At 30.8% G+C, this 27,172-nt stretch overlaps 3 protein-coding genes across 3 annotated transcripts; all 3 read right to left on the bottom strand.

Moving 5' to 3' along the window:
- Nucleotides 1-850: 850 nt before the first annotated feature.
- On the bottom strand, nt 851-3,990 carry LOC18106806 (uncharacterized). The gene is made up of 3 exons (XM_006372694.3): nt 3,676-3,990; nt 2,516-2,958; nt 851-1,921 (listed from the first exon to the last, which is right to left on the bottom strand). Exons 1-3 carry the CDS (start codon nt 3,838-3,840, stop codon nt 1,483-1,485), a joined length of 1,047 nt encoding a protein of 348 aa, XP_006372756.1. The 5' UTR covers nt 3,841-3,990; the 3' UTR covers nt 851-1,482.
- A 2,452-nt stretch (nt 3,991-6,442) lies between these two features.
- LOC18106805 (uncharacterized) lies at nt 6,443-8,979 on the bottom strand. The gene is made up of 3 exons (XM_006372693.3): nt 8,560-8,979; nt 7,473-7,933; nt 6,443-7,133 (listed from the first exon to the last, which is right to left on the bottom strand). Exons 1-3 carry the CDS (start codon nt 8,722-8,724, stop codon nt 6,695-6,697), a joined length of 1,065 nt encoding a protein of 354 aa, XP_006372755.1. The 5' UTR covers nt 8,725-8,979; the 3' UTR covers nt 6,443-6,694.
- Nucleotides 8,980-10,680: 1,701 nt separating this feature from the next.
- LOC18106804 (signaling peptide TAXIMIN 2) lies at nt 10,681-11,425 on the bottom strand. The gene is made up of 2 exons (XM_006372692.3): nt 11,252-11,425; nt 10,681-10,948 (listed from the first exon to the last, which is right to left on the bottom strand). Exons 1-2 carry the CDS (start codon nt 11,347-11,349, stop codon nt 10,825-10,827), a joined length of 222 nt encoding a protein of 73 aa, XP_006372754.1. The 5' UTR covers nt 11,350-11,425; the 3' UTR covers nt 10,681-10,824.
- Between the last annotated feature and the right edge of the window lie 15,747 nt (nt 11,426-27,172).

Here is a 27,172-nt window from a genome sequence, read left to right as displayed (position 1 = left end):
CATATGCCTGTACATAGAAGTAATTCTCGTCACCTGTCATTGATGAAAGGGCCTTGAAAGATTAGAGACATGGCCGACAAATTCCGAGGAAACCAACAACTTGCATATTACAGATACTAAAGATGTCATATACGGAGAAATCACTACTGTTTCAGACGTTTGGAAGCAAAATTTCGTCCAAGTTTAGACCTTTTGCTATCAAAGAAAGGTAGTGTACAACACCAATCAAAGGAAACCAATTGTTATTAAAATCGCAATTAAGGTGACCAAATCCTACATTTAACATATATCTCAGAAAGAAAGATAAGATGGCATATATTTACAACTGAAACTATCATATATTATTACTCTACATCATAAATTGCAACTCACATGCCATTTAAAGAATAACACTCTATGGCTTAGATGTTGAAATCAGAAAAAAGTAAAAATAAAAATAAAATTGGGAGCCTCAATCATATAGATCTACCAGTCTCTCCTGTGTATTGAGGGCGAGCCTTGACGCAGTGCGAGGGGAGCTCATTTTTTACGAGCAGGCCACTCGCTTTGAGTGATGCAAAAACAGTCACTTTGCGCAAGTGCAACAGACTGCATACGGAGACGATCCTCCCCTGCCCCTAGCCTAGCCGGGAGCCTTGTGTACTGGGGGTGCCCTTTTAACCTCTCATGCTCTTCTTAGAAGGATAGAGTACAGACCATTCCATGACAAGCTTTGTATACTCCAAACCTTCATCTTCTGCCTTCCTATCAACTAAACATACCCTTTTCTTGTAGTAATCCACTCCCGTTCATCATCTTTGCAAAAGTTCATTACATTGAATGCTCGGGGAACTAGAAAAGAAAATAAGGATTCACCACAAAAAAAACTGGAGCCAATTTTTATTAGTGTAATAAAGAAGTTCAGTACACCTTATCATTTTACACCCTTGACATCGACCGCTTCTGTCTCAAAGAGAAGGCACCCTGCACTCCAAAACAGAAAAAGCTGCCTCCACAATGCCTTTCCAGGAAACCTTTGCTGGCATTTTGCATAATTCGGTGAGCTTTTGGCAAAATTTTCACTGTGTTCTGCTAAAAAACTCAATTGTATTATGCAATTCAGTAAATTGGTCACCACATTCCATAATATAGTCATCATCACACTTGGTGACTCGTATAATCACTTTCTGCAACAACATCACCGAATTTGGTAACAAAATTACTGAATTACATAATGCATCGAGTGTTTGTAGAACTCAGTGGAAGTTTTGCTAAAAAATAAAAGCACTGAATTATGTGAAAATAGAAAAGCATTACAAGCATGATGTGCTCCCCTAAAGGGAAAGGCATTGTAGAATTTTCCAAAACTGAAACTATCAAAGGCAGATACCATAAATAACATTCACAAAAAGTGCATCGCATTCTGTTTGGTAATTTCCTAAAATGCATATTCACAAAAAGTGCCCCATTTCTGTGGAGGTGCATCACATGCTAATATTGATCTCAAGGTCCCATGAGAGTTTTGATTCCTGCCTTCTGCTCTGCAGTTAGCCTTGTTGGAAACTTGACGCTAAACTTGATTCTCAAATTTCCTCTCTTTGTGGGATCTTTTGGGATTGGCATCCCTTCCTTCGGAACAACCTCCTCATAGTTTGGATGAATCACGGTGTTGATAGGAATGGTCAAGTTCCTTCCGTCTAAGGTTGTGAGATTGACAGTGTAACCTGTCAAGGCTTCAGCTAAGGAAATCTTCTGTGTGAGGATCAAGTCGTTTCCATCACGACTGAATATGGGGTGGGGTTTTTCATCAATAATGAAGACTACATCTGCCGGTATAACATTTGGCATTTCATTCCCTTTCTCAGGGAAGGTGATCTTTGTGCCTTTCTTCCAACCTGGCTTTATGTCAATGGTTAGGATCTCCTCCACTTGCTCAGGCTTGCTACAAAAGAAGAGAAGCACAAGTTCAGCGAAATGATCTAGCAACTAGAGTTCTGCACAAAAACATCATTGAAAAAGCTTTTAGTGTGTGTTTGGTAATGCAGTGCATAGTGCTTTTTAATTGAAAATGTATCAAAATGTTTTTTTTTTTCATTTTTTTTGTTATTCATTTTTGACGTTGGCATATCAAAACCATAAAAAAACATGAAATTGAATTTTTTAAGTGCTTTTTCATGCAAAAAGTAGTTTGAAAAGCATGTCAAGCCTCAAAAACAAACTCTCAGTAAGGTTTTTACTAAATTGTAAAATGATCTGCCAATTAGTCCAATAGATCTCTGACAACAGAAAAAAGCAAATTTCTAAAGCAGAAAGCAACATGTCATATCTTATAAATAACATGCATTTGATTTTTTGATCTACCCGGTAAATCCCATTATGCCATTACTTGTTGAAAATCAAATGGGTAGAAGTTGATGCTCAATTTGATAAAAATGGCAGAAACTCCTAGAGATATTAAAACTAAAATGAGCCATAAGTCAGATGCAAACCAAGAGAAAGGTAATAAACATAAAAAGCAATTCTTAGTAATACTGACCCACTTGGATCAACAATCTCCCTGGATATCTTCATTCTCTTGCTAGCTCCCTTATAAAGCTCTTCAAGACTACATCGCAGCTTATTCTCAACTGGAGCAGCCTTTCTAGGAACACCTTGATGCATTGATCCTCCACCTTCACCATAGGACTTGAAGATATCTTCACCAAACATCCCACCAGGAAACCTTGCTCCTCTCATGCCTCCAACACCACCACCACCACCTCCTCCCATCCCTCCAAACGGATGAGAAAACCCAAAAAATTCAGCAAAAATATCATCAGCATTTCGAGGATTGAACCGAAACGATGTGGGTCCATCTCCAGTAGAAAAGAATGAAGCTCCAGGACCAGCACCACCAGCACCAGGTGGTGGTACTTGACCCTTTAAACCCTCTTCACCATATTGGTCATACACTGCTCTTTTCTGTGGATCGCTAAGAACCTGCATAAAAAAAACATTGAATCGGTACAAAATCAATCAAAGAATAAATCTTTACTATTGATTTTAATTTTGAGCAGTCTAGAACTGCATTACAAAGAATTCCTTGTGCCCATTAAAGACTGAAACTTTGGACATCTGACTAACAAGAAACAGTTAATTCCTCATGATAACACTAATAAACACAACAAAACTAAAAATTCTAGAACTTTACGCAAGAAATTCAAAAAAGATAGCAACTTCTTTTTTATCTAAGGATGAACAAAAAAAACCATCAGTCTACAAATTTCGGTGAATTGAGAATCTTCAGCAGTGCTTCTAACTGGATGGTCTACAGATCCAACACAAAGAACCCACAAGGTTCAATGATTATTCAAGCCATGAAAGATTGAAACTTTGAAGTTGTGACAAAAAAACACATAGAGAATCCTAAAACTACTAGAATCCAACACAGGAAAATATCACAAAAACGCCAATATATATATATATATAATCTATTCATTAAAAAGAAAACAATAAAAGAATCACAAATTTCAGTAAGATTATCAAATTTAACAAAAACCCAGATCACAAAATCTACAATGCAATACATACACAAATCTACACAAGAAATAAAACAATCAAATCCCACATATTTCAGCAAGATTTTCCAATTTCACAACAAACCCAGATCACAAAATATAATATTGAAGCAATTGGAGTCAAATTTTAAGTACATACATCATAGGCTTCAGAGATTTGCTTGAACTTAGCCTCAGCTTCTTTTTTGTTATTAGGGTTCTTATCAGGATGCCACTTCATGGCTAATTTCCTATAAGCTTTCTTCAAATCATCATCTTTTGCAGTCTTATCAACTTGCAATACCTTGTAGTAATCCACTCCCATGGTGTTGCTGTTACCTCCTCCTCTCTTTCTCTTCTTCACTTTGCTTATCTTTGTTTTTTCTAGTTTGGGGTGCTTAGCTGCTTGCTTTTGTTCTCTTTATATATGTACATCGTGATGTGATGATGAAGGAGTAATCTTTGGGGCTTGTTTGTGCCTTGTAGTTTAGGGGTTGGGTTAATGTTATATTTCTTACTATATATTCTTTAGTCCCTTTCATCTCTAATCTTCCCAATTTCATCCTTGTACCAAAAATCGACAGAGGGACCATATCTGTAGACTAGTGCATTTGGAGCATAAAAATGGATTAAAAAAAAAATAGTTAAGGCACTATATCAACAAATCTTAAATAATAAAGGATGAAATATACAATTAACCTCATTTCTCTTTTTTAAGCAGCACGGACGTACTAGTAACATAGAAACACCAAAACTACATCTTGAACCCTAAATTTATAAGTTTTCGAATGAGTCCTTAAGCATACCACAAATTTGCCCCTCCTTCAAAGAAATACATATAATCATCAATACAGTTTGGTTATTTAATTTTTAAAAAGTGCACAATTGCATCCTTATTTTTCAAGCCGATGAAACATTTGTGATATTAATTGTGAATTTTTGTAATAAAATAGAAATGAACTCAAGAGGAGATGTCATGATCATTAAGACCACAAATTGTAAGGTTAACTCCATAAATTCCACTAATTTGAACAGATAGATTTTAGATGAAAAAAATAATTAAAGTATTTAAAACAGTGTTTAGTTACTATCTTGAAATTAAAATAAAAGAGATATAGATAATAAGAATAAAAAACATATTTTCGTGTATTTCATGTTTTAAAAACAAAAAAATTCATTTTAAGATTAACTCAAAACAAATTTATTTTATGTTTCTGTTTTTTAATTAAAAATGTTTTTTCATTTTTCATTTATTATTTGTTTTTGTTTTGAAATACTAACCAAAGTGTAGCGGTTTTTGCTGAGAAGACTGTCTTTTCTATGTGTTGCTAATGATTTTTTCAATGCAGAAACAGTTCCCGTGCTTCCATGGTTACATCAAACAACAGCTTTTGTAGCTCTAAGGGTCATGAAGTAGGGTGGAATCAGGGCAGATATGAAAGCAAAATGGGGACATAATCTTCATCTTGTGATTTCAGTGACAGGAGAAGTAACCAGTTGAAAGATCTTTAGAGGAATCAGTAACTGTGCTTTATAGTTTATTTCACTCATGAGGTTTGGAATGGAAACTTGGAAATCCTGAAAGTGATTAATGTTTCACGCACAGATATTAAATCCCACCTAGTCCCGCGAGTTGATACTGAGTCTAACCCAAATCGAGTTTTATTTCAAATTGTTTTGACATTGATCTGGTTATATCTCTAATGAATTTGCGTGTTGAACTATAATTTAATTGACTTACAAAACTTAAATCCAGTCGAAACCAATGATTTTTTTTTTTTAAAATGAAATGATTTTTTAAAAATAAATAATAAATCTAAGTTGATTCAATAATTCAATAACCTGTACCTTGAACCAAGTTAGACTCCGGACCGAATCTGCTGACTATGGTTTCAGGAGTAGAGAAATTGTTTTCCCCTCCAAGCTAAATCCTTTTGCTATCAAGAAACGAAGGATTCAAGAGCAAACAAGGGAAATCAAATTGCATTGAAACCACAATTAAGAAGTTGGCAAAACCATGAACTTATCAAACACTAATACCATAGAGATGAGTATCACAGATTGTAGCAAGAGGGCACCAGTCCTTCTCAAAGGAGATGAAGATCTCAAGGACCAAAGAGCCTCTTGATTCCTTCCTTCTGCTCTGCAGTAACCCTTGTTGGAAACCTGATGTCAAACTTGATTCTCAAATTTCCTCTCTTTTTGGATCACTTGGGGATCGGCATCCCTTCGTTCAGGACAATCTACTGATAGTTGGAATGGATCACATCATTTTCTGAATCTGTTTAAATTCTCAATTGTAATATCTCTTTGAATTTGTTAAATGTTAATGATAATTTCATTGCATGGGTTTGGTTTGCATGATATTTCGGTAGCGGTTGAGATTGTGGTAACGATTACTTTTCAAAGTAATTTTTACTTGGAAATGTATCAAGATAATATTTTTTTTATTTTTTAAAATTTATTTTTGATATCAGCGAATATTTTTTAAACACAAAACAAATACATTTGTTTAGTACAAGTGATTCTACGAGTACCTGCATTTTTTAATGGTGATTAGTGATTCTACGAGGACCTACATTTTTTAATGGTGATTGATGCTAATATTACACATGCTAGTCTTATATCTCTGTCAGTGTGTTGATATGTGAGGCAGTTATGAGCACCAACCTCTAGCTCCAAACCTCAGAGCTCTGCTTGAACTTGAGAGACAACTAATCGAGACAAATCTTGCTATCTATAACTAAGAATACCTGACAATGTCATGCTCAAATAATCGCAGGAGCTTTTTCGGGTACCTCAAGCCTTCACCTCTAGGATTCCTATCCACTAACCTTGTCTTGTTCTTGTAGTAATCCACTTGCATTCACCATCTTTGCATAAAGTTTGGTTGCATTCAGTGTTCAGAACTAAAAAGAAAACAAGGATTCACCATCAATCGACTGGAGCCAGTTTTTATTGCAACTGTAATAGAGAAGTTTATTACACTCAAAATTTAGCACATCAATGTCTTAGAAAGATGGCATACTTCCTACAAAAACTCTCAAAAGTGATTACATATATAACAAGTTGTGGATTCAGAAGAACCAATACAACTACTACGTTCTTTCTAATTTGTATTCACAAAACTTCTCCATTTCTGTGGAGGTGTAGTGTATTAAATGCTGGCATTGATGATCTCAAGGACCCAAGAGTCTTTTGATTCCTGCCTTCTGCTCTGCAGTTAGCCTTGTTGGAAACTTGATGTCGAACTTGATTCTCAAATTTCCCCTCTTTGTCGGGTCTTTCTGGATTGGCATCCCTTCCCTTGGGACAACCTCCTCATAGTTTGGATGAATCAGAGTGTTGACTGGAATGGTCAAGTTCCTTCCATCTAAGGCTGTGAGATGGACAGTGTAACCTGTCAAGGCTTCAGTTAAAGAAATCTTCTGTGTGACAACCAAGTCGTTCCCATCACGAGTGAATGTGGGGTGGGGTTTTTCATCAATAATGAAGACTAGATCAGCTGGAACAATATTTGGCTGTTCATTCCCTTTCTCAGGGAAGGTGATCTTCGTGCCTTTCTTCCAACCCGGTTTTATGTCAATGGTTAGAATCTCCTCAACTTGCATGGTCTTGCTGCGAAGGATGAAAAGTAAATGTCAGTGAAATTGTCTTAACAGCTAAATGCTATGCACCAAAAAATTCACTCCAAATGCTTTGAAGGCTTTTTAATAGATTGTAAAATGATCTGGCAAGTAACACCATGTACAAGCATAAGCAGCATGTGAAATCGTAAGAAATACAAGCATTTATTGTTTGATCTGGCTCTATTAGGTAATGGTTAGTTGAAAATCAAACAGGAAGAAGTTGATGTCAGATAAATTCACAGAGAAGTTCTACATGAGCTATCCTTCAGAAGCATACCAGCAGAACAGTAGTTACTTAACATACTAAAACAAAGTTCTCAATACTTACCCACTTGCATCAGCGATGTCTCTAGAAATCTTCATTCTCTTGGTAGCCCCTTTATAAAGCTCTTCAAGACTACAAGGCAGCTTCTTCTCAATTTGAGGAGCTTTTCTAGGCGCACCCTGATGCATCGACCCTCCACCCCCTTCACTGTAAGAACTAAAGATATCATTGCCGAACATCCCACCTTGGAACCTTGTCTGTCTCATGCCTCCACCACCACCTCCCATCCCTCCAAATGGACTCGAAAACCCGAAAAATTCAGTAAAAATGTCATCAGCATTCCGAGGATTGAACTGAAATGTCGTTGGCCCATCTCCCGTGGAGAAGAATGTAGCTCCACCTGGACCAGCCCCACCTGGACCACCACCAGCAGCACCAGCAGCACCAGGCGGTGGTACTTGCCCCTTTAGACCCTCCTCACCATATTGGTCATATACTGCTTTTTTCTGTGGATCACTGAGAACCTGCATCCAAAACATTGAATTTCAACACAAAATCCATCAAAGGACTATCAAATCCAATTCTACAGAAAATTCCTTATGCCATTAAAGACTGAAAAATAAAGTTAACGCAACAAAGTTTCTATGTTGATAAACAAAATAAAAAAGTCATTGAGTCATTAAGAACTAGAGAATTCCTCATGAAAACAGTAACAAACACAATAAACTACAAATCCCAACAAAAAAGAACCCCTTTCCATCTAACATGAACAAAATCAATCAAATTCACATATCTTCAGATAGGAAACAGAGGATTCCTCATCATAACAATAATTAACAAAATAAACTACAAATCCCGGTAATTTAGCCAGTAAATCCCAATAAAGATAGAAACTTTATTTCATCTAACATGAACAGAAGCCATCAAATTCATATATTTTCAAATAACAAACAGAAAATTCCTCATCATAGCAGTAAAAAAAAAAAACGAACAACAAATCCCAGAATTTTAACCACAAAATCCCAAAAAAAAGAGACTTCTTTTTCTCTAAACATGAACAAAAACCACAAATTTCATTAAGATTGCACAATCTTACAGCAAACCCAGATCACAAAATTTAATCTTGAAGTGTTAAATGACAGGTACATACCTCATAAGCTTCAGAAATTTTCTTGAACTTGGCTTCAGCTTCTTTCTTGTTATTTGGGTTTTTATCAGGATGCCATTTCATTGCTAATTTCCTATAAGCCTTCTTCAAATCATCATCTTTTGCAGTCTTATCAACTTGCAATATCTTGTAGTAATCCACCCCCATGATGTTGCTGCTACCTCCTCCTCTCCCCCCTCTTTCTTTTCTTCTCTTTGCTCACCTTTGTTTTTCTTCTTGAAAAATAATAATAGAAAAGGTTGCTTGCTTTGTTTTTTTGGTTAGGTGATGATGGAGGAAATGGTGGAAGTTTCATGTTTGCGGAGTTTTTGTCTTTGATGATTTGAGAAACATGTAGAAGGTTCCAGAAGTGACTCCACTGTCTTTTTAACTTCTTCTAGTTTACTCGCAAATTACTGAAATCACTGTAAAGTGTAAACAAAGAGGTGTTGAATTTGATGTGTCCTAAAATTGCCAAGTCTATCTACCTACCATTAGAGCATCTACTGTTCTACAAGCCCTTTCCCATTTCTTTCGCCAGGGGGTTGTGGACTCATCTTTTGGCAGCACATTAGGAGCGTAACTGTGTTACCACAAGTGGGTTCTGTAGTTTATTTCCATTAAAGCATAGTTATAAAATCGAAATTGACATCGTTGTTCGACTCGGACACAGCTAATATAAGATTAGGATTAGTCTGAGTTGAAAAAAAAAATGATATATTGATTCAATTGGACGGATCAAAACTGGGCTCTTATTCAATTGATTTTTTCTTAAAACAACTTATTTTAATAAAAAAACAATGTTATTTTAATTCTTTTTTTAAATTATAAGATCAACTTGAGAGATCAACCTTTTGATCCGAATCTTTTCCAGAATGTGAAATAAAGAATGAAATAGAGATTGAGGGGACAACGTCTTCTTTAAAGCTTGTCATTTACTTTTACTTACATGACTTCCAATCTGGGCACTAGTAACTTAGTTGATCTAATTGGCATAACCTTTAGACTATGGCCCATGGTTATCTGTGTGTGTGTGTATATGTATAGTCATGCTGGGATTTAGCTTCCAAATATCAAGATTGAGTATTTCTTTTCCCTAGCAATCTTCTTTTTATGTTCAAATCCAAAATGATAACACAAGGAACACTTACCACTTGAGTTAACTTAGTTGTTGGACTTAACCTAATTGACTGATTTCATTTATAAAAATGTATGAATATGTGATCATGCAACTGTGCATAGAAATGCAGAAAGCAAGGTTGCCTGCATGCTCTGGTTAATGTTGAACAGAAGAGAACTGATAGAGGGTGTTCAACATCATAAGGAGAACATGCATATTGGAAATGTTGACGTGATTTTAATTTCATCTTAATGTAGATAAGGGTATCTTTAAGGAATTAAGAAGAAGAAACATTGATCTTCTGTCAATGTTTCAGATTAGATGCCATAACCAATTTGAATTTGATTTTGATTGAGGAGCATTGAAGTGTTATGTTAGTTCAGAGTGACGTTGCAAGGAAATTGATATTCCATCACTACAAAGTTCCGTTGTCATAATCCAGCAAGATTTGGGTAGGAGAGAGATGCATCTAAGCTGAGAATACCGAAGATATTAAACCTGATTTAATCTATTACTAGACTTGGCTCAAATCACAAATTAAATGAATTAACTCGGATTAATTTAAAATAATTAAGATTTATTTTAAAAAATTAAAACAATATTTTTTTTTTAAAAAAAATCAAACCAATTTTTATTAGGTTGATTGAATTATATGTTAACCTGAGTCAACTTCTACCTAATTTTTTTAAACCCAACCTAAACCAGGTCTTAGATTAAGGAAACGTGATGTAATTATATGTGATAGGTTTTTTTTATGTAAAACTTATTTAATATACAACTTTACTATTAAACGTAAATTTTACATGTTTTTTCTTGTTTTTTTATATATAACTAGATTCCAAGTCGATCTTTAACCGATTAATTTATTTTAAAATAAAAAAAATATTACATTCCATCTCATCCCTTCCTTTCTCGTTTTATTGTCTAGCAATTTAGTTAGGAATTTTTTCTCATAAATTGTGCCAAGAAGACATTGAGATGTTATATTTCAAAATTTTTCTCACAAGACTACAAAGTTTGGGCATCTCTAGTTACAAGTATCATTGTTTTTAAACCATAAAAAATTACCAAAAAATCCAATTGCAGAAGATTATTGAGGGAACGTGCAGTCAACAAACAAACTGAGATCATAGAGATCATCAGCAGTATTAACAAGGGATCTCATCAACGAACCATCTAAGTATTCTAACAGGAAGCTGCACAACATCCATGGCCAAATTGGCTAGGGCAGCACAGCACACACAACATGGGCACAAGCAACTCAATATAGCCCTGCATTCCATCACAAAACAAATTTTTTTTAAAGAAAAATATAATTTAGTCAATCAACTAAAAAATTATTTATTAGAAAATAAACAGAAGAAAAAACTATATAGAATATGAAGATATGTAATATTATGATATGGGTTTTCTCCAAATCAATCATAAGTCAAACCACCCTATTTTTTTTTTTAATTATTACATTATATTATATGAAATCAATACACACACACACACACACACTCCAAGAATTCTTGAAATTCTTATGTTTTAGCAAAAGAATTAAGAAAAGCAAAAAGAAGTAAATGGACTCACCCAATGAGCCATATTACTGCACCAACAATGGCCAAGATCAATGCAAGCAAGGCAAAAGGAAGTCCTAACAAAAACCCTAATGGCCTGCAATCTCCCATTATCTTTCTCTCTGAATTCGTGCTCCCTGTTCTTGAATTTTAATCCATGAAGGACATGAAGTGGTTCAATGTGATGTGTTTGTGCTATAAAGAGATTCCTTAACTGATAAGGGAGCAAGAATATAACTACCTTCATATGTGGTTTTGGCTTATTGACTAAATTACCCTTGTGGATTTTGGGATTTTTGGTTTGGTTATGTCAGGATTTGTTTTTTATTTTGCAATATGAAGGGTATTTTGGGCACTGTGTTTATGGGATCTTCATTGTTGTTTCTTTTTTTTATCACAACTCACTAAAAAGTATTTGTTTTGTTTAACATTATATTTTTCACATAATTTTTTATTAAATATTTTAATTTTTTTTCTATGTAAAATGTTTTATTAGAATGTATTTTACCCAAAGTGTTTTCCATCCATGAAATATTCTATACAAAAAAAATATATTTTTAGTAACTTTAATTCTTTTATTTTTATGTAACTAGAGAGGATTATTTCTATTAAAGATACAATGTACCTCAATGTGAAAAAAACAACGACCTTCATAAGAAAAAATGAAAATAAAACTTAAAGGCTTATATTGGGCTTAAGCTGTAGTGGACTGTGTGAGGCCCAAGCCTGGATGTTAAGTGAATCTGTTCATAGGCAATTTGTGACATTGAACAAACTAGAATAAAAGGAAATATGGGCCTAACTCTGGGCTTAATTTAAGGCTAATGAAGCTCAAAGGTAAGTGATATTGAGAGTGTGCTTTTCCATGTAAGATTCAAGCTTGGATAAAAAAAATTAAGAGTTGATTGACGAAATCCAGAAAAATCAATTAAAATCTACTTTGATTTTTTATTTAAAAAATCAATATTATTTAACTTCGAATATATAACCAAGAAGAAAACACAAAGATTTCTAGATTTGCTTTCTAAAAATCATCAGTTCGAGTTTCATAAATCTCAATGTTACTGGAAACTTACATGGTCGTTAATTTCAGAGTCCGTGAGATTAGTCGAGGTGCACGCAAGTTGGCCCGGATATCCATGTTAATAAAAAGTAAAAAAAAAAAAAAAAAACGCAGAAGAAGAAGCAAGACACCGAATCTGTATGGGAAAAAATAATTTTTTTTTCTTCGATATGGGTGTGGGGAATGGCAAATTGTGTCTTTCAAGGTGCATGTTCATGTTCAGTTGCTGTCCTTCAATCTCAGGATTCCAAAATACAAATTCTCTCTTATTGTCATATGGCCCACCTCCTCCTCCTTCCTCGATCGGAGCTGCCTGTAACATTACTGTTAATTATTATTAAGTAAGAAACTAAAACGTGTTGGCTTTTAACTGTAGCTGTTATTGTTTATTAAGTAAGAAACTAAAACGTGTTTGCTTTTAACTGTAGCTTGTATTGTTTATGAATGACACTGGAATTGAAAGAAGATGGATCAGAAAAAAAAAAATCAAATATGGATAGCGTGATATAGATTAAAAAAAATAACATGTACATCCTCAAATTTTTAAAATAAAACAACTTATATAATTTAGATCCCTTTATTTTTTTTTTAAATCAATCATGATATAAAAGTTTATTTATATTATTTTTCAGTTTCTGAATAAAGAGAAGAGAGAGATGGATTATTGGATTCCAGCGATGAGAAAAAAGTCACCGTTTAAGTCATTTTCAACTATCAAAATGGATTTTTTTTATGTCCACGAGTTCAATGAAATGAAAGAAGCTTGATAATGGTTGTTTGATACTTCAATATTGCCTGAAAAATAGATTTAGATCGGGAAAGATAAATCTAAACCAATTTGATTTTATGTTTTTAGGTATTTTGAGTTGATAGATTTGTTTGTGGATGTTTCAAGGGTATTAGTAAGGTGTTTTTGAGTTGATATAACTTAAAAATTAGGTTTTTTAATCCAATAAAGATGCTGCCTCGACTTTCCGGTTAACACAATGATGGCCAAAATCTGGGTTTACAGGCGATAGATTGCCTTGCCATCCGTCCCTTTAAAAAATATTAAAAAAAAAAAAAGCAAACCTAGGCACGCGGGCTTGAGCTTTTTTTTTTTTTTTGCTCTCTCTCTCTCTCTCTCTCTCTCTCTATATATATATATATATATATATATATATATAAGAGAAAAACTTAAAACGTGTTGGCTTTTAACTGTAACTGGTATTGTTCATGAAATTATATAATATTATGAACTAACTGTGTGTTTTTTAGTAATTTATTTTGATATTTAAAGTTTAATTTTGAAAATTTTAATTTTAATTGAAAACCAATTATATATATAGAATGATAATAAGATTGTTTTTTTTTTTTAGTAATATTCAAGTTAGATCTTGAATAATTTTTATATGAAGCCGTCCAACAATTAGAAAATAGTAAGGAAAAGATGGTTGGGCTAAGACATTAGTAATTAGTGTTGTTTGTACAAGTTTTCCTCATGCATTGTATTTTGATATGATCAATAATGGGCCTAGAGTGATCATAATTTCCATGCTTCATTCCCAAAATTAATCTAAACTTAATCTAGATTAAATTTCTCAAAATATTTATTCCCAAATTTATAGAAAAAGGGGCAGAGGATAGAATTAATATTCGATTCCTCTATATAGATGAATTCATGAATATAAAACGAGTTTACACAAATATATATATTTTAATATGTGGGCATCCATGGCTACACGTTCTTGTTGCAAACATGCATCGGCAACTTGACCCTTGTATTTTTCCTCTGGTACAGGCGATGCATGGAAGGAAAAGACCACAGGACATGCAAAAATACTTAGAATATTTATATCTATGTGCATGATTGAAGATGCAAATCATTTCCTCCACGAGCTCTCACTTCATGAGGGACAACGTTAAGTAATCGATCGACTCCTTTCACAAGTACATCCCAGGAAAAAAAAACCCCGACTTTGCTTGAAATTATTGAAATAAAGTATAAATTTAAGGTTTTGCTCGAAATTATTGAAATAAAGTATAAATTTAAGGTTATTTTGCATCAATAATATATTTTCAATAGATTTTAATTTTAGAGTTTTAATTTTAAATTGAAACTATTTTGATCAAATCGTAGTTTTTAAGTGATAATCAAAATGCATGAATACAAGATTATTGATCCTTACATGATTTCAAACATGTATATGTCCTTGGTTTATCCGTATCTGGTTTGATTTGAAATTTATGTTGCTGAATTCATGTTAAATGTTCTTCGATATTCTTTATGTTTTTTTTTCCGGGTTTTGATAAAAAAAATTGAGTTTTTGTGTGTTTTTTTTTAGTTTGATTTGTTTTGGATTCTGGTTTTGGTTTGTTTTTCGGGTCTAATTAGTGGATTTTGATCCGGTTTACGGTCGAATAAAAAATTTCAGATCAACTCGGTAAGGTTAAAATTGGATCAAAGGTTAATTAGATCCTATTTTGTTGGCAATGTTTTTGCTAAAAGCTTTTTTTTTTTTTTGAATTTAGGGTGTGTTTGATAAACACCTTCTAAAGGCTTGTTTAAGAAAGTGGTAGCAGTTGCGGTTTAAAGTGTTTTTCGCTTAGAAATGCATCAAAATGATATTTTTTTATTTTTGAAAAATTATTTTTAAGATCAGCACATCAAAACGATCTGAAAACATATAAAAAATAATTTTTAGCAAAAACAAATTTGAAATTTAAGGGAACGCGGTTTCAACGGCATTTCCAAACGATTTCTAAGTCTAATTTGATATTTTTGGATTAAGAGGAAAATAAATTTTTTCCAAACATAACCTAAAATTTTTTATATTTGTTGTATACGATCTGATCCTTAAAAAAAATGCATTTTATTTATAAAAAAAGGAGAAAAATTGCATTGTTGGATGGCATGAGTTAAGGTTCTGTTGTCTGCAACAGTAGTTCTAAATTTGCTGTGGATGATTCATGATTCAATTATTATTATTATTATATATGTAGATGATTTGCTGTAGATAATTAATGCATCTTCTGTCATGCATTAGCTAGATTCAGTTAATTAGTAGAGCTCAATGGACAGAAAAGGACTACTGATGATTGATAGATGATTTATGTGTGTAGATAATGACTAGTAGCAAGTGCTAATTAATGTTACACTTGTTTTCCAGAAAGTATTTTCTTGATAAAAATACTAATTTTCTAAGAAACGAATTATTTTTTCTTTGATAATTATTTACTATAATTGTTAAATTTGATTGATAAAAACCATAGGTTATAATATCATGGGTTAATATATTAGGTCAAAAAATTTAATCAAACCATATTAGATTAAAGCCCCTTGTTATTATAATTCCATCAGCAAGCTAACCTAATTTATTAACTTTATATTATTTGACTGATCTCTTTCTTATTTATCTATATAAAAATTAATTTTGTGTTAATCAACAACTTTTTGTCCTCATTGATTATTGGCTATATCTAATTAGATTAAGTCTAACTACAAATTTGATTCAAGTTAGATCTTGCATCATTAAATTTTTAGACCAACCCATTAAATAATTAGAAAATAATGATGACAACAGGATAATAATAAAACGAGTTTACACAAATATATATTTTAATATGTGGGCATCCATGGCTACACGTTCTTGTTGCAAACATGCATCGGCAACTTGACCCCTTGTATTTTTCCTCTGGTTACAGGCGATGCATGAAAAAAAAAAAGATTACGAAACTATTTAGTAGATGATTCAGTGATAAAAATTTAAAATTAAAATATTTGTTCTTCTTGTGATCTCAGATTCAAGCTCTGTAGTTGCTAATATTGATGACCACTGAAGGTTTACCTGATCATTAATTTCAAGACCTGTAAAAATTAATTGAGTTATGCACAAACTGACCCGAATATCCTATATAAATAAATAAATAAATAAAAAGAAAAAAAAACCACAAGCATGCAAAAATACTTATAATATTTATATTTATGTGCATGATTGAAGATGCAAATCATTTCTTCCGCGAGCTCTCACTTCATAAGGGACAGCGTTAAGTAATCGATCGACTCCTTTCACAAGTACACCGCCCAAGAAAAAACCCCACATTAGACTTTGCTCGAAATTATTGAAATAAAGTACAAATCTTATCAATATGATGCCCAATTGTTTTTATAATACAGTCAAAATTGATACCACTTAGTAAAAAGATTTTGTTTTTTAGTCGAATTTATTTTAAAAATTATTTTTTATTTAAAAAATATTAAATTAATATTTTTTAAGTGTTTTTCTATGAATTTTATGCAGTGATATTAAAAATATATTTTTTTAAAAAAATATTATTTTGATAAATTTTTAAATAAAAAATATCTTGCATGACATTACCAAATACACACTAAAACAAAAAAATATATTTCTATTTTTTTTTCTTACCGTGAAGGTATTCTTGATAGGTTTTTAATTAGACAAGCTGTCGGCATTATATTTAATGGATGAATTTATGATTTTTTATTTTTATTTTTAGGGGCACAATTTTTTATTAATTCAAACTTAAGATAATAATAAAATCCTCTTTATCATATGAATCAATACTTCAGAAATAAAAGAAAATATTGTATATTTTTTTAATATCTTTTTCCCTTGATATCAAAAGATAGAGGAAGAATTTCAATACGAGACCTATGAAAACTCTCTTCTTTGCAGATTATAAGATCACAAAATTAATTAACATCTACTATATCCATACAACAAAATTTACTTTTAGTGACATTTGTGATAAATGAAAAGTTTTAGTAAAATATATTGTTATGTCCCAATAACTTATGATTGGGTTTTCTACTTGAAGATTTTTAATTCAAATCCTGAAAGGGTAAAGATACGAAAGGAGCTCAAAATCATGAAGTCTACCTTGAACAAAAAAAAAAGGAAAATAAAAGAAATAGAAAAAGAAATTCAAAATATAAGAGGATATACATGAAGAAAGCCTAAAAGATTGTCAAAGTTGGTGGTGAATGACCAAAGTGAAAAATGAAAAAGTTAAAGGACCAAAACGTATAAAATTAGCAACCCAATTCTGCTTGACAAAAAGCCCCATTGGTGAAAATATTTTTATTTGAGGTAAACAAATACAAAAATTGGATAGGTAAAGGCTCAATGAGAATTTTGAAGGACTTAATTACAAGAAAAATTAATTTTTAAAATCAATTTAGGATTTAATTGGAAGAAATTAATGTCTAGGGGTTGAATTGCAATCTTAAAGAGTTAATTTGATCAAATGAAGAGCTTAATTGCATGAATATTGAAGTTTGATGGGCAATTAGGGACTTGATTGAACAAATCCAAAACCAAGGACCATATTGAAACAAGGCGTGTAATAAAATCAGGGGCTAAATTGAAGAAAAATTAAAAGTTTGATGGTCAATTAAGGGTCCAAGTGCATAAATCAGAAACCAAGGACCAAGATTAAAATTACGCTAAACTTTGGGGTTGATGATTGAGTTTGACAATGATGAAATTACATGAAATTAAGAGTTTGAGAGGCAATTACGGGTACAATTAATTTTTATTTTTGTCCTAAAAGCTTAAAGGTATTACTGTAACTACTCTAGAAGCTTAAAGGTATTACTTTCTAATCTAAAAGTGGAGTCCATATGGTCTATTTGAGTTTGGAATGCATGACAAGTAGTGTTGTGGTTACCCCATTTGTTACTATGATAGTTTGATTATGTTTTCTGAAGTTCATTTGGATGTTTTAGATATAGTAAAAGTCTTTTATTTAAGTTGTTTCTTCTTTATAAAATAATAATGTTTTAGTTTAATTTAAGCAATGCATGTTTATACTAGATTTGTCAGGTTTGTTCATGACCAAAATGAGTCTAGAAAAACCAATTTTGAATCTATATTGCATGAATATATAGGTTGTTTTAAGTTGATAATTTTTAGATTTGAAACAACTTGTATAATCTGGATGATTTGATGTTGTTTATTGGTTCTTTTTATTCAAATATGCTTAGTTATGGTAGTGTGATTTGTTGGAACTAAAAAAGCATGTTTTAAAGGCCTAAAATGCCACTTCTGGGTTTGACAGCGGTTGATTTTATATCTGGACATCTCCTGGGTTCTAAGATAGTGTTCTTCGTGTTCTTGGAAAGAACATCGCATTATCCCCATATTTAGACCAGTTTTGGTCTAATTCTTTGCACATAACCCTTCAGGCGACTTTAGTAGTTAATAATTTAGGTTTTATTTGCATCAATAACATGTTTTCAGTAGGTTTTGATCCTAGGGTTTTAATTTTAAACCGAAATCCATTTTGACAAAATCGTGTTTTTGAGCAAGAATTGAAGTGCATGAATGCTAAGATCATTGATCATTGCATGATTTCCACCATGTCTATGTCCTTGGTTTGTCAATATCTGGTCTGATTTGAAATCTACTTTGTTGGGTTCTTGTTGAATGTTCTTTGTATTTCTTTGATTTTCTAGGTTTTTATCTGTTTTGTTAAAAAGTTTTTTAGATTCTATGTTTTTTTTTTTAAGTTTGATTTCATTTTGGATTCTGGTTTAGGTTTTAATTTGTTTTTCGGATCTAACTAGTGGACTTTGATTTGGTTTATGGTCGAACCAAAAGTTTCGGGTCAAAATTGGATCAAAGGTTAAGACCTTGTTTGGTTGACAATGTTTTTGTTGAAGGTTTTCTTTGGCTTTAGAGTATGTTTGACAAACACCTCCCAAGCCTATTTTGACAGTTTTGGTTTTAGGAAAAAATGAGTTTTTGCCAAACATGACCTTTTTAAAAAAATGATTTTTGCTTGTTGTATATAACCCAATCTTTACAAAAAAATTGCATTTTATTTATAAAAAAAGAGAGAAAAATTCTTCTCTAACCACAACCATTCTCTTACCCTAAAATTTCAAATAAGACCAATTCACTCTGGTCTCTTAGTGACCCTAAACCAAACAATTAGGTGGCGACTTCTTGACCCTGACATCATGTTATGCCGCGTGTGCACGTGCGTCGCATCTCTTAGTATGAATAAATTAATTTTAGTAATAACTATGGTATGTTTAATTTTTTCTTCATAATTAAATTTAAGAACAATTATTGTGATTAATATATACTTGTTATTTGATTCGTGTTTCATTGCAGGTCAAATAATTTTTTTAGTAAAAAAATAAATATACAGACTTTTCCAACGTGTTTTTTCACAAAACAAAATCATAATTATAAATTGAAAAGTCTACGCATGCATTTAATTAAATAAATCGAGAATCATTTATGCCAATAAAAAGCAAAAAAATGTGTTTACACATTTATTTGACTCACCTCGTTGCGGGTCGAATAATTTTTTTTCCAATGCAAAATAATAAATGTGTAGGTGTTATTAATGAATTTTTTGACATCGAGTAAAAAATATAATTGTGAATAAAAGAATCGATGTTTATATATAATAACATAAAATGAAGATCATATACGCTAATAAGAACGTGTAAGATCTCAAGTAGAGTTTTAACGGAGTAAAAAAATGAGATAATGTTGCAATTGCTATAGTGAAATATCATTTTCTTTTAGTTTTTCTATATTAGTTTTTTTAAAAAAAAAGGAAAGAAAAAACAATTACAAAAAAAAATGACAAAGGAATGAAGATAAGAAAAAAAAGGGATAAATAAACCAAGTGTAGAGTGATAAATATTCCAAGTATAAAGAATAAAAAATAATAATTTTTTTCCAAAAAAATTCTAAAGGAAAAAAAAGAGAAAACTCAAAAATATATTACAAGAGAATGAAGATAAAAACAAAAAACAATGATAAATAGATGAAATGTAAAGTGAAAAATATGCAAAATATAAAGAAAATAATGGAAAAAAGATATGAGCAAAAATTCTTTCCTAAAAAAAATTATAAATTTTCCACCACTACTGTAGTGTACCAATAAAAAATTAAAAAAAAAATATAACTACTGTTTACAGTAAAATATCAATTTATTTTATTATATAATAATAATAATAATAATAATAATAATTGTCAATGCAGTTAAACTTTTCTAAAAGCAATTCATGAAAGTCAAAATGATAAATAAGAAGAAAAGTTTTTAAGAAGATTGGAATTCATTAAATCTAGGGACGAAGACGAGGGGTTGGGATTCCTATATCACAATTTTATTTTATTTATTTATTTATTTATTGTCTAAAGAAGCATGTGGGGGAAGGGAGAGACTTTTAATGGAGACTTTGGGTTTTAGAAGCTGTGGGACCTCAAGCAGGAGTAGGGTTTTGGATTGTTCTAGAGAGTTGGATGAAAATGGGGACCTTTTTTTTTTGGGAGAAAAGGCCCTCTGACAGGGAAAGTTAGATTCCCATCTACAACATAATCTCCAGCAGCTGCCATTATTGTTATTTTAGGGACCCATTTGTAACATATTTGTCCTCATTTATGATATGATATGACCATTATCAGGAGGACATCAATGTCCTTTTTAGTAGTCAGTAATCAGTAATACTGTTTATACTGTTTTCTTCATTAATGTTTATACTGTTTGCTCCATATTCATGAATGGAAGTTGCATCTAATTGAAAGTTTTTGGTGGGAGTGTATATAAAGTATTTTTTATTTAAAATATATTAAAATAATATATTTTTTTATTTTTTAAAATTACTTTTAACATCGACAAATCAAAATAATAGTAATCAGTACTCTGTTTTGGTGCGGTCTACGTTTTGCTTCGATCATAAATATAGAAATACTTAGTTAATAAACACATTCCACAGTTTTATCTCAAACTATTAATTGAAATCTTAATCGAGAAAAAGTTGTAATTTATAGTTCTTTTTTAATCTACATTTTTAATTAGCAACCGCAAAAACTATCACAATATCAAACAATCACTTAATGTTATAGCTAGTAAGATAGAAAAAAAAGAGAGATTTTAAAAATTGATTTACTAAAAATTATATGAAATAAAAACTTAAACTAATTACTTGAAAACTAGTTAAAAAATTCTTTAGTTATTAGAAAAAAAAAAGTGTGACATTAGAAATATTCCGGGCTCAAACCTTGAATTGCCCAGCTAAAACTCTTTGTGAATGAAAGTGAAATTGTAGTGATGTGGGGAAATCAACTTTTAAAGGATATCTTATAAATGTGGCCAAGGATTTTCTTCAAATAAGTGAATAAAATTGCCCAGTAATCAGTACTCTTTATGATTTGAACCCTTGGACGGATAGAAAATTCAACATTATCTCATATCACATCTGGAAACGTTGTCGGATATCTTGTTATTTAAGTGAGAATTTATCAATATTTTTCTATTCTGAACTACTAGTATTGAAAAATACAATAAGGAGAAGATACTTGGTAGAAATCAAATTTAAACATGCATATAATTATGTGTTATTTAATTACGATGAATTAAGGTTTTTTATTCAGTAAGTACAATATTAATATGTTGTTATTTTTAAATAATTTTTTCTTTTATACTCTTATAAACTGATAGATTAAAAAATTCATCGTAGGCAATATCGTCGATTTTTACTATCTTAAAATCCACATCTTACCGAATCTCAAAATTTTTAATTACAAGATGAACAATTTACAATGTCATCCAGAACACATGTAAGCACTACTTTATAATTCTTATGTCTCATAATACTTAATTTCGTTAAGCCTTTCTCTTTAACTGTTAATGATTGTAATTATATACTAGGTTTATCAATTGGAAGAGAATGCTAACGATTATTTGAATTTATTATGTTTGGGTCTTGAAAGAAAGGTCAAGTGCTATAACGAGTATTTTATCAATAGATATGTATTTTATACTGAAGAGTATGATCATGGTAGAAAGACCTATAATAATAGAGTTTGTGTTAAGAGATCAATTTCTAATGAGTTTGAAGTTGATTATCATGGAAAGTTAGATGAGGTTATTGAAATGTAATATCATAGCGAGGTTAATAAAGTCTTTTTATTTAAATATTATTGGTATGATACTACCGATAGAGGAATCAAGGTAGATCCTCATCATGGTTTAATCAAAATTAATACAAAGGCTAGACTTCGCAATGTCGATGATATCTTTGTTTTTACTAGACAATGCCAACAAGTTTATTACACATACACTCATTTGTTTAGAAAGGATCGTTTTAGGGTTAATTGGTTATCTGTAGTGAAAACTAAACTCATGGGTCATGTCCAAGTTGTTGAGGAATTCAACAGTAAAATAAATGTGGGAGACGATGTTTTTCAAATTGATGAGTTAGTTGATGCATATTGAGTTGCTCTGTCTACCGACTTAGAAGAAAATTTAAATTTTAGTGTCACTGAGAATATTTTTATTGATGTTGTCGTTAAGAAGTCAAATGATGTATTTTACAGAAGTCAATGAAGATGATTACAATGATTATTTTACATTTAATAAATTTCTATGAGAACAAAGTGCATGAGAATTTTTTCATATGAAATATTTTTTTCTAAAAGAAAACAAACCATGGGAGGTGTGCGGGACTAGGATAACAAAGCATATTATTGATAACAAATGGTCAAATTTATTTATTTTGGTTTTAAGCTAAAGAAAAAAAAAGATTATCAATAACAAAATTGAAATTACATTTTTTAAAATCAAGGGATGAAAAATGCATTAAAAAAAATAGATCACATGTTGTGGCCTAACCCGTCAAGCTTGGGATCCGGATCATGGACTCAACTAGGTTCAATATTTTTGTTCATAAATATATAGTTAATCTAAATATACAAAAAAAGGTCAAAAAACAGCACAGAAGTGTGGGCCCATTACCTAACACCCTAGGCCTGTGAAAGAAAGAGCCCAAAGACGTGGACCTTAAAGCCTAGGTCCATGTTTGGACCTATAATTTTATTTTATTTTTGCTTTAAAAGGTTGGACGACCCTTTTTTATATAAAAAAAGTAGACAACATGTTGTCTGCGCTGTGGTAGACGACGATGCATCGTCTGCAAGTCTAAAATTTAGCCATCACTATGGTGGCTAAGAATTCAGGCTTATGGATTTTTTATCCAAAAAAACTCATTTTCAGCCTATTTTAACCAACAAACACTCTTAAAATATTAACAAACTAACCATCAACCCTACAAACCAAAATGAGTTCAAATCACAAAATCAACCTAAGTAAAATTTCTCATTATTGACTTATATATGATTTTTAGGCAATATTGAGGTTCAAAGCAACCATTATAAGACTTCCCTTATCAAATGGATCTCATTGACCCAAATTTCAACGATTTTTGTGCTCAGAATAGGTGTAAATGATGATTTTCTCTCTCTACACTGGATTTTAGCAAATGTCTCTCTCTCCTCTCAAAAAAAGAAACTAAAAAGTGAGGAAAATGAAGTTTGAAACCAAATTTAATTTTATGACACCAATCACTTATTAACTAAAAAAGATGGGGGACCAAACTAATTTTTTTGGATGAAATTTGAAGCTGTCACCTATTATCCTCGTGTGCATGTTTCGATTTCATCATCTCTTCCAAAAAATGATGTGATTGACTATTAATTTAGGCTAAAGAAGCTCAATAGCGCAAAAACAAAGTTCGAGGGTCAAATTAATTTTTTTAAAAAATGTAACTATTCCAATCCACGATGAATTGTGAAAGAATACACATTGCAATTAGCACAATAATATCTGCGCACTACTTAGTTTTTTTGGTGATAATTATATATTTAAATGAAATGTACTATGTAATTAGTACAAGTAGCAAAATAAGTTTTTTTTTAAGAACCATCCATCCACATGCAGAAGTAACGAGATTTCATATATAGTAGCATATTGGCTTGTGCTGCGTAGCGGGTCAATAATATTTTTTTTTTAAATGTAAAAAAAATCTTAAGAGTATAGAGAATATTTTAAGTTCTTGAATCTGGCGGCCATGTCTAATTAATTTTTTTTATTTGTTATAAAAATATATTTAAAGTACTCTTGAATTATCCTAAACTTAAATGCTAATTAATTATTTTTTATTTTTTATAAAAAAATATTTAAACTATGCTTGAAGTATCCTAAATAAAAATTCTAATTATATTATTTTTTTTAATTTTTTCTATAAAAAAACATTAAAACTATCCTTGAAGTATCCTAAATAGTTTTTTTATTTTTTATAAAAAAATCATTTAAACTACCATTGAAGTATCCTAAACAGAAATGCTAAATAATGTTTTTATAAATATTTTCTATTTTTCTTATAAAAGCAAGTTTTTTAATTTTTTCTAAAAAAAACATTTAAACTATTCTAGAAGTATTTTAAACATAAATTCTAATTGATTTTTATTTATGTTTTCTGTAAAAAAAACATTGAAACTATCCTTAAAGTATCCAAAATAAGTTTTTTTTATAAATATTTTCTATTTTTCTTATAAAAAATATTTAAACTACCATTGAAGTATTGTAAACAAAAATGATAATTTTTTTTTTTATAATTGTGTTTTATTTTTTATAAAAAAACATCTAAACCACACTTGAAGTAGCTTGTATAGTTTTTTTCAATAGCCTTGGGTTTGGCGGCTAAGTCATACCCAATAACTTTTGGTCAGACAACCATGCCTTGACCCAATACGTGCCAACAATTTTTGGTATAAAAAATAAAAAAACACGTACTTAACATCGAAAGTGTGGTCCACAGTACAAATACTTTGTGCACACAGTATCAATACAGTGATTTTCTCCATGGTCCACACTTGGTGTGCATCTCTTGGATGATTTAAATCCATAGAGACCAATCAGTCTAAAAGGGTTTCTGTCGTGGATGCTGTGAGCTGGGTCAGTCACGGGATTGAACAAAGGGACACCAAAAAGAGGCACAGCACATGGAAAATAGACTTACCATAGTGTAATAATGTATGTATGCATTAATTAATTAATTATATATATATATATATATAGGATCAAAGGTTTTTGTAAAGTCAAAAATTAAGGCTATGGTCTTATCCAATAACGTTTGGATAAATACATGACCCACCCACGATGTAGACTTTTTAATTATTAAAATTTTAACTAATAGCCTCTATTATTTTTAAAATATTTTTTAACTTTTTTAAATAGTAACTAAATTTTTTTTATTAATTTTTAATTTTATAATACTTCAAAAAAAAAAGTCTTGAAATTTTTTTATTTATATTTAGATGAAACAATTATAAAAATAAAAACTATTTGTTTTTAGCTGCGAGAACTTTTAAAATAAACTAAATGAAAATTAATATATAATTTCTTAATTTAATTATATATTTCTTAATTTAATTTATTAAATGTAAACAATATCTTTGTGTTTCTAAATTAAAATATTTCATATTATACTTGAAAACTTATCCATGATTACGAACGATGTCGTTTTCTTTTATGTTAGAAATTAATAGGGTGATAGTTATAATGTGTATAAAGTTTGCTCAAAGCATCGGATTAGCAACTGAGTGAAACGATGTAACTTCCATTATAGAAAAGGACAAGAAGGGCTAGACTTGATAGAAAGCGATCGTACGTAAATTAGAAGGATATTTGCTTGCATTGTTGAATATCAACTAAGGCTGGCCAAATTATTCAAAGTGAATTTTTCTCTAAATTACAGTCTACAGAACATCAATGGCGACCCTGCATTCCAATGGATTGATGAACTATAGGAGAACTAAAAATATATTGAATCACTTTCGAGGAAAGATTTTATGTTGCTCACGTTGTAACGACAACTAATGGATATTTATAATATGAGAGAGATAAACACAAAAAAAAAAGAAGAGAGAAATTGAAAGAGATGATTAAAAAATGTATTTTTTTAATAGGAAATAATTCTTACTACTTTTAATAAAATGGGTCATTAATTATCTCTCGAAATAAGTAAAAACCAAAGTTACATGGAAGAAACCTAAATCAATACAACAATTGTGCAACATGTGTAAAAGAAAAAAAGAAAAAAGAAAAAAGAAAAGGCCATGAGTTAAAATGTCAACACAAAATGCATGCAGAATATTATCACAAACAACAAAAGTTTGGGGAAGTCACAAAAATGCCACCAAAACATCATAGTAAATGACTAAAATAGCTTGAATTACAGTGAAAAAAAAGAATAAAAAAAAAAGAAAAAGAAAAAATGACGTGTTATGCTTATAGACGGTATTGCCGATGAAATAAACTCATCGCTAATATCTGTCGGTAATATTTAAGTTATGATCTGACGAGCGACCCTTCTCTCTCCCCTACCTAATTTCTTTTTCTTCCTTTATTTTCTCTACAAATAACAACAAAACCCCTTTATTTTATCCCAAATTTAACTCCCATCACCATAAATCCAGCCACCCAACACCAGTTTGTTAGCATCCTTATTCTAATTCATTATTTTTTAGGATTCCTCACATCAAGTAAGCAAAACTAATAACTTTTTTTGTTTGAACTCAATTTTAAAATGTTAATTTTTATGGCATTTTGATATAGTATATGTAGTTTGTTTGTATGTTTACTTGTTTTATTACTTTTTTCCATAGAAATTTGTTGTATGAATGCATGATTTGTACATGTTGCGGTTTGTTTGAGATTTTAAAAAATTATATTTGTTTATAATTTGATGAAATTGATTTCGTTTTTGTGAATTAGGTGTTTTGTAATGAAACAAATAATTATTTATTTAATGGGTACATTTCATATTTTATCAATTTTATTGTTGAGTTGAAAATTTTAGTAGATACAGAGGAATCAATTTTTTTGTAGAAAATTGATAATAATCTAATATTACTATTAAAATAGATTGAATACTTTTGAGTTAAACAATGCTAGTTAATTTATTTAGTTCACATAATTAATTAATACATGTTGTCATCAATATTCTATATAGGTTTGATATAACAACGTGCATGGAGTTGTAGATGACAATAGTAATCCTTATAG

This window comes from Populus trichocarpa, chromosome 17, assembly GCF_000002775.5.
Source record: "Populus trichocarpa isolate Nisqually-1 chromosome 17, P.trichocarpa_v4.1, whole genome shotgun sequence".
Taxonomy (NCBI): domain Eukaryota; kingdom Viridiplantae; phylum Streptophyta; class Magnoliopsida; order Malpighiales; family Salicaceae; genus Populus; species Populus trichocarpa.
Note: the sequence above shows the minus strand (reverse complement) of the source record. Positions and strands in the feature narration are given on the sequence as shown.

What these genes read in the sequence shown, in the direction of transcription:
- LOC18106806 (XM_006372694.3), bottom strand. Translation starts at nt 3,840, where the DNA reads ATGGGAGTGGATTACTACAAGGTATTGCAAGTTGATAAGACTGCAAAA. An exon ending in AAATCTCTGAAGCCTATGAT is followed by an intron (nt 2,959 to 3,675) that starts GTATGTACTTAA and finishes TTTTTTATGCAG; the next exon opens with GTTCTTAGCGATCCACAGAA. An exon ending in GAGATTGTTGATCCAAGTGG is followed by an intron (nt 1,922 to 2,515) that starts GTCAGTATTACT and finishes CTTCTTTTGTAG; the next exon opens with CAAGCCTGAGCAAGTGGAGG.
- LOC18106805 (XM_006372693.3), bottom strand. Translation starts at nt 8,724, where the DNA reads ATGGGGGTGGATTACTACAAGATATTGCAAGTTGATAAGACTGCAAAA. An exon ending in AAATTTCTGAAGCTTATGAG is followed by an intron (nt 7,934 to 8,559) that starts GTATGTACCTGT and finishes TTTTGGATGCAG; the next exon opens with GTTCTCAGTGATCCACAGAA. An exon ending in GACATCGCTGATGCAAGTGG is followed by an intron (nt 7,134 to 7,472) that starts GTAAGTATTGAG and finishes CATCCTTCGCAG; the next exon opens with CAAGACCATGCAAGTTGAGG.
- LOC18106804 (XM_006372692.3), bottom strand. Translation starts at nt 11,349, where the DNA reads ATGGGAGATTGCAGGCCATTAGGGTTTTTGTTAGGACTTCCTTTTGCC. An exon ending in GCAGTAATATGGCTCATTGG is followed by an intron (nt 10,949 to 11,251) that starts GTGAGTCCATTT and finishes GATGGAATGCAG; the next exon opens with GGCTATATTGAGTTGCTTGT.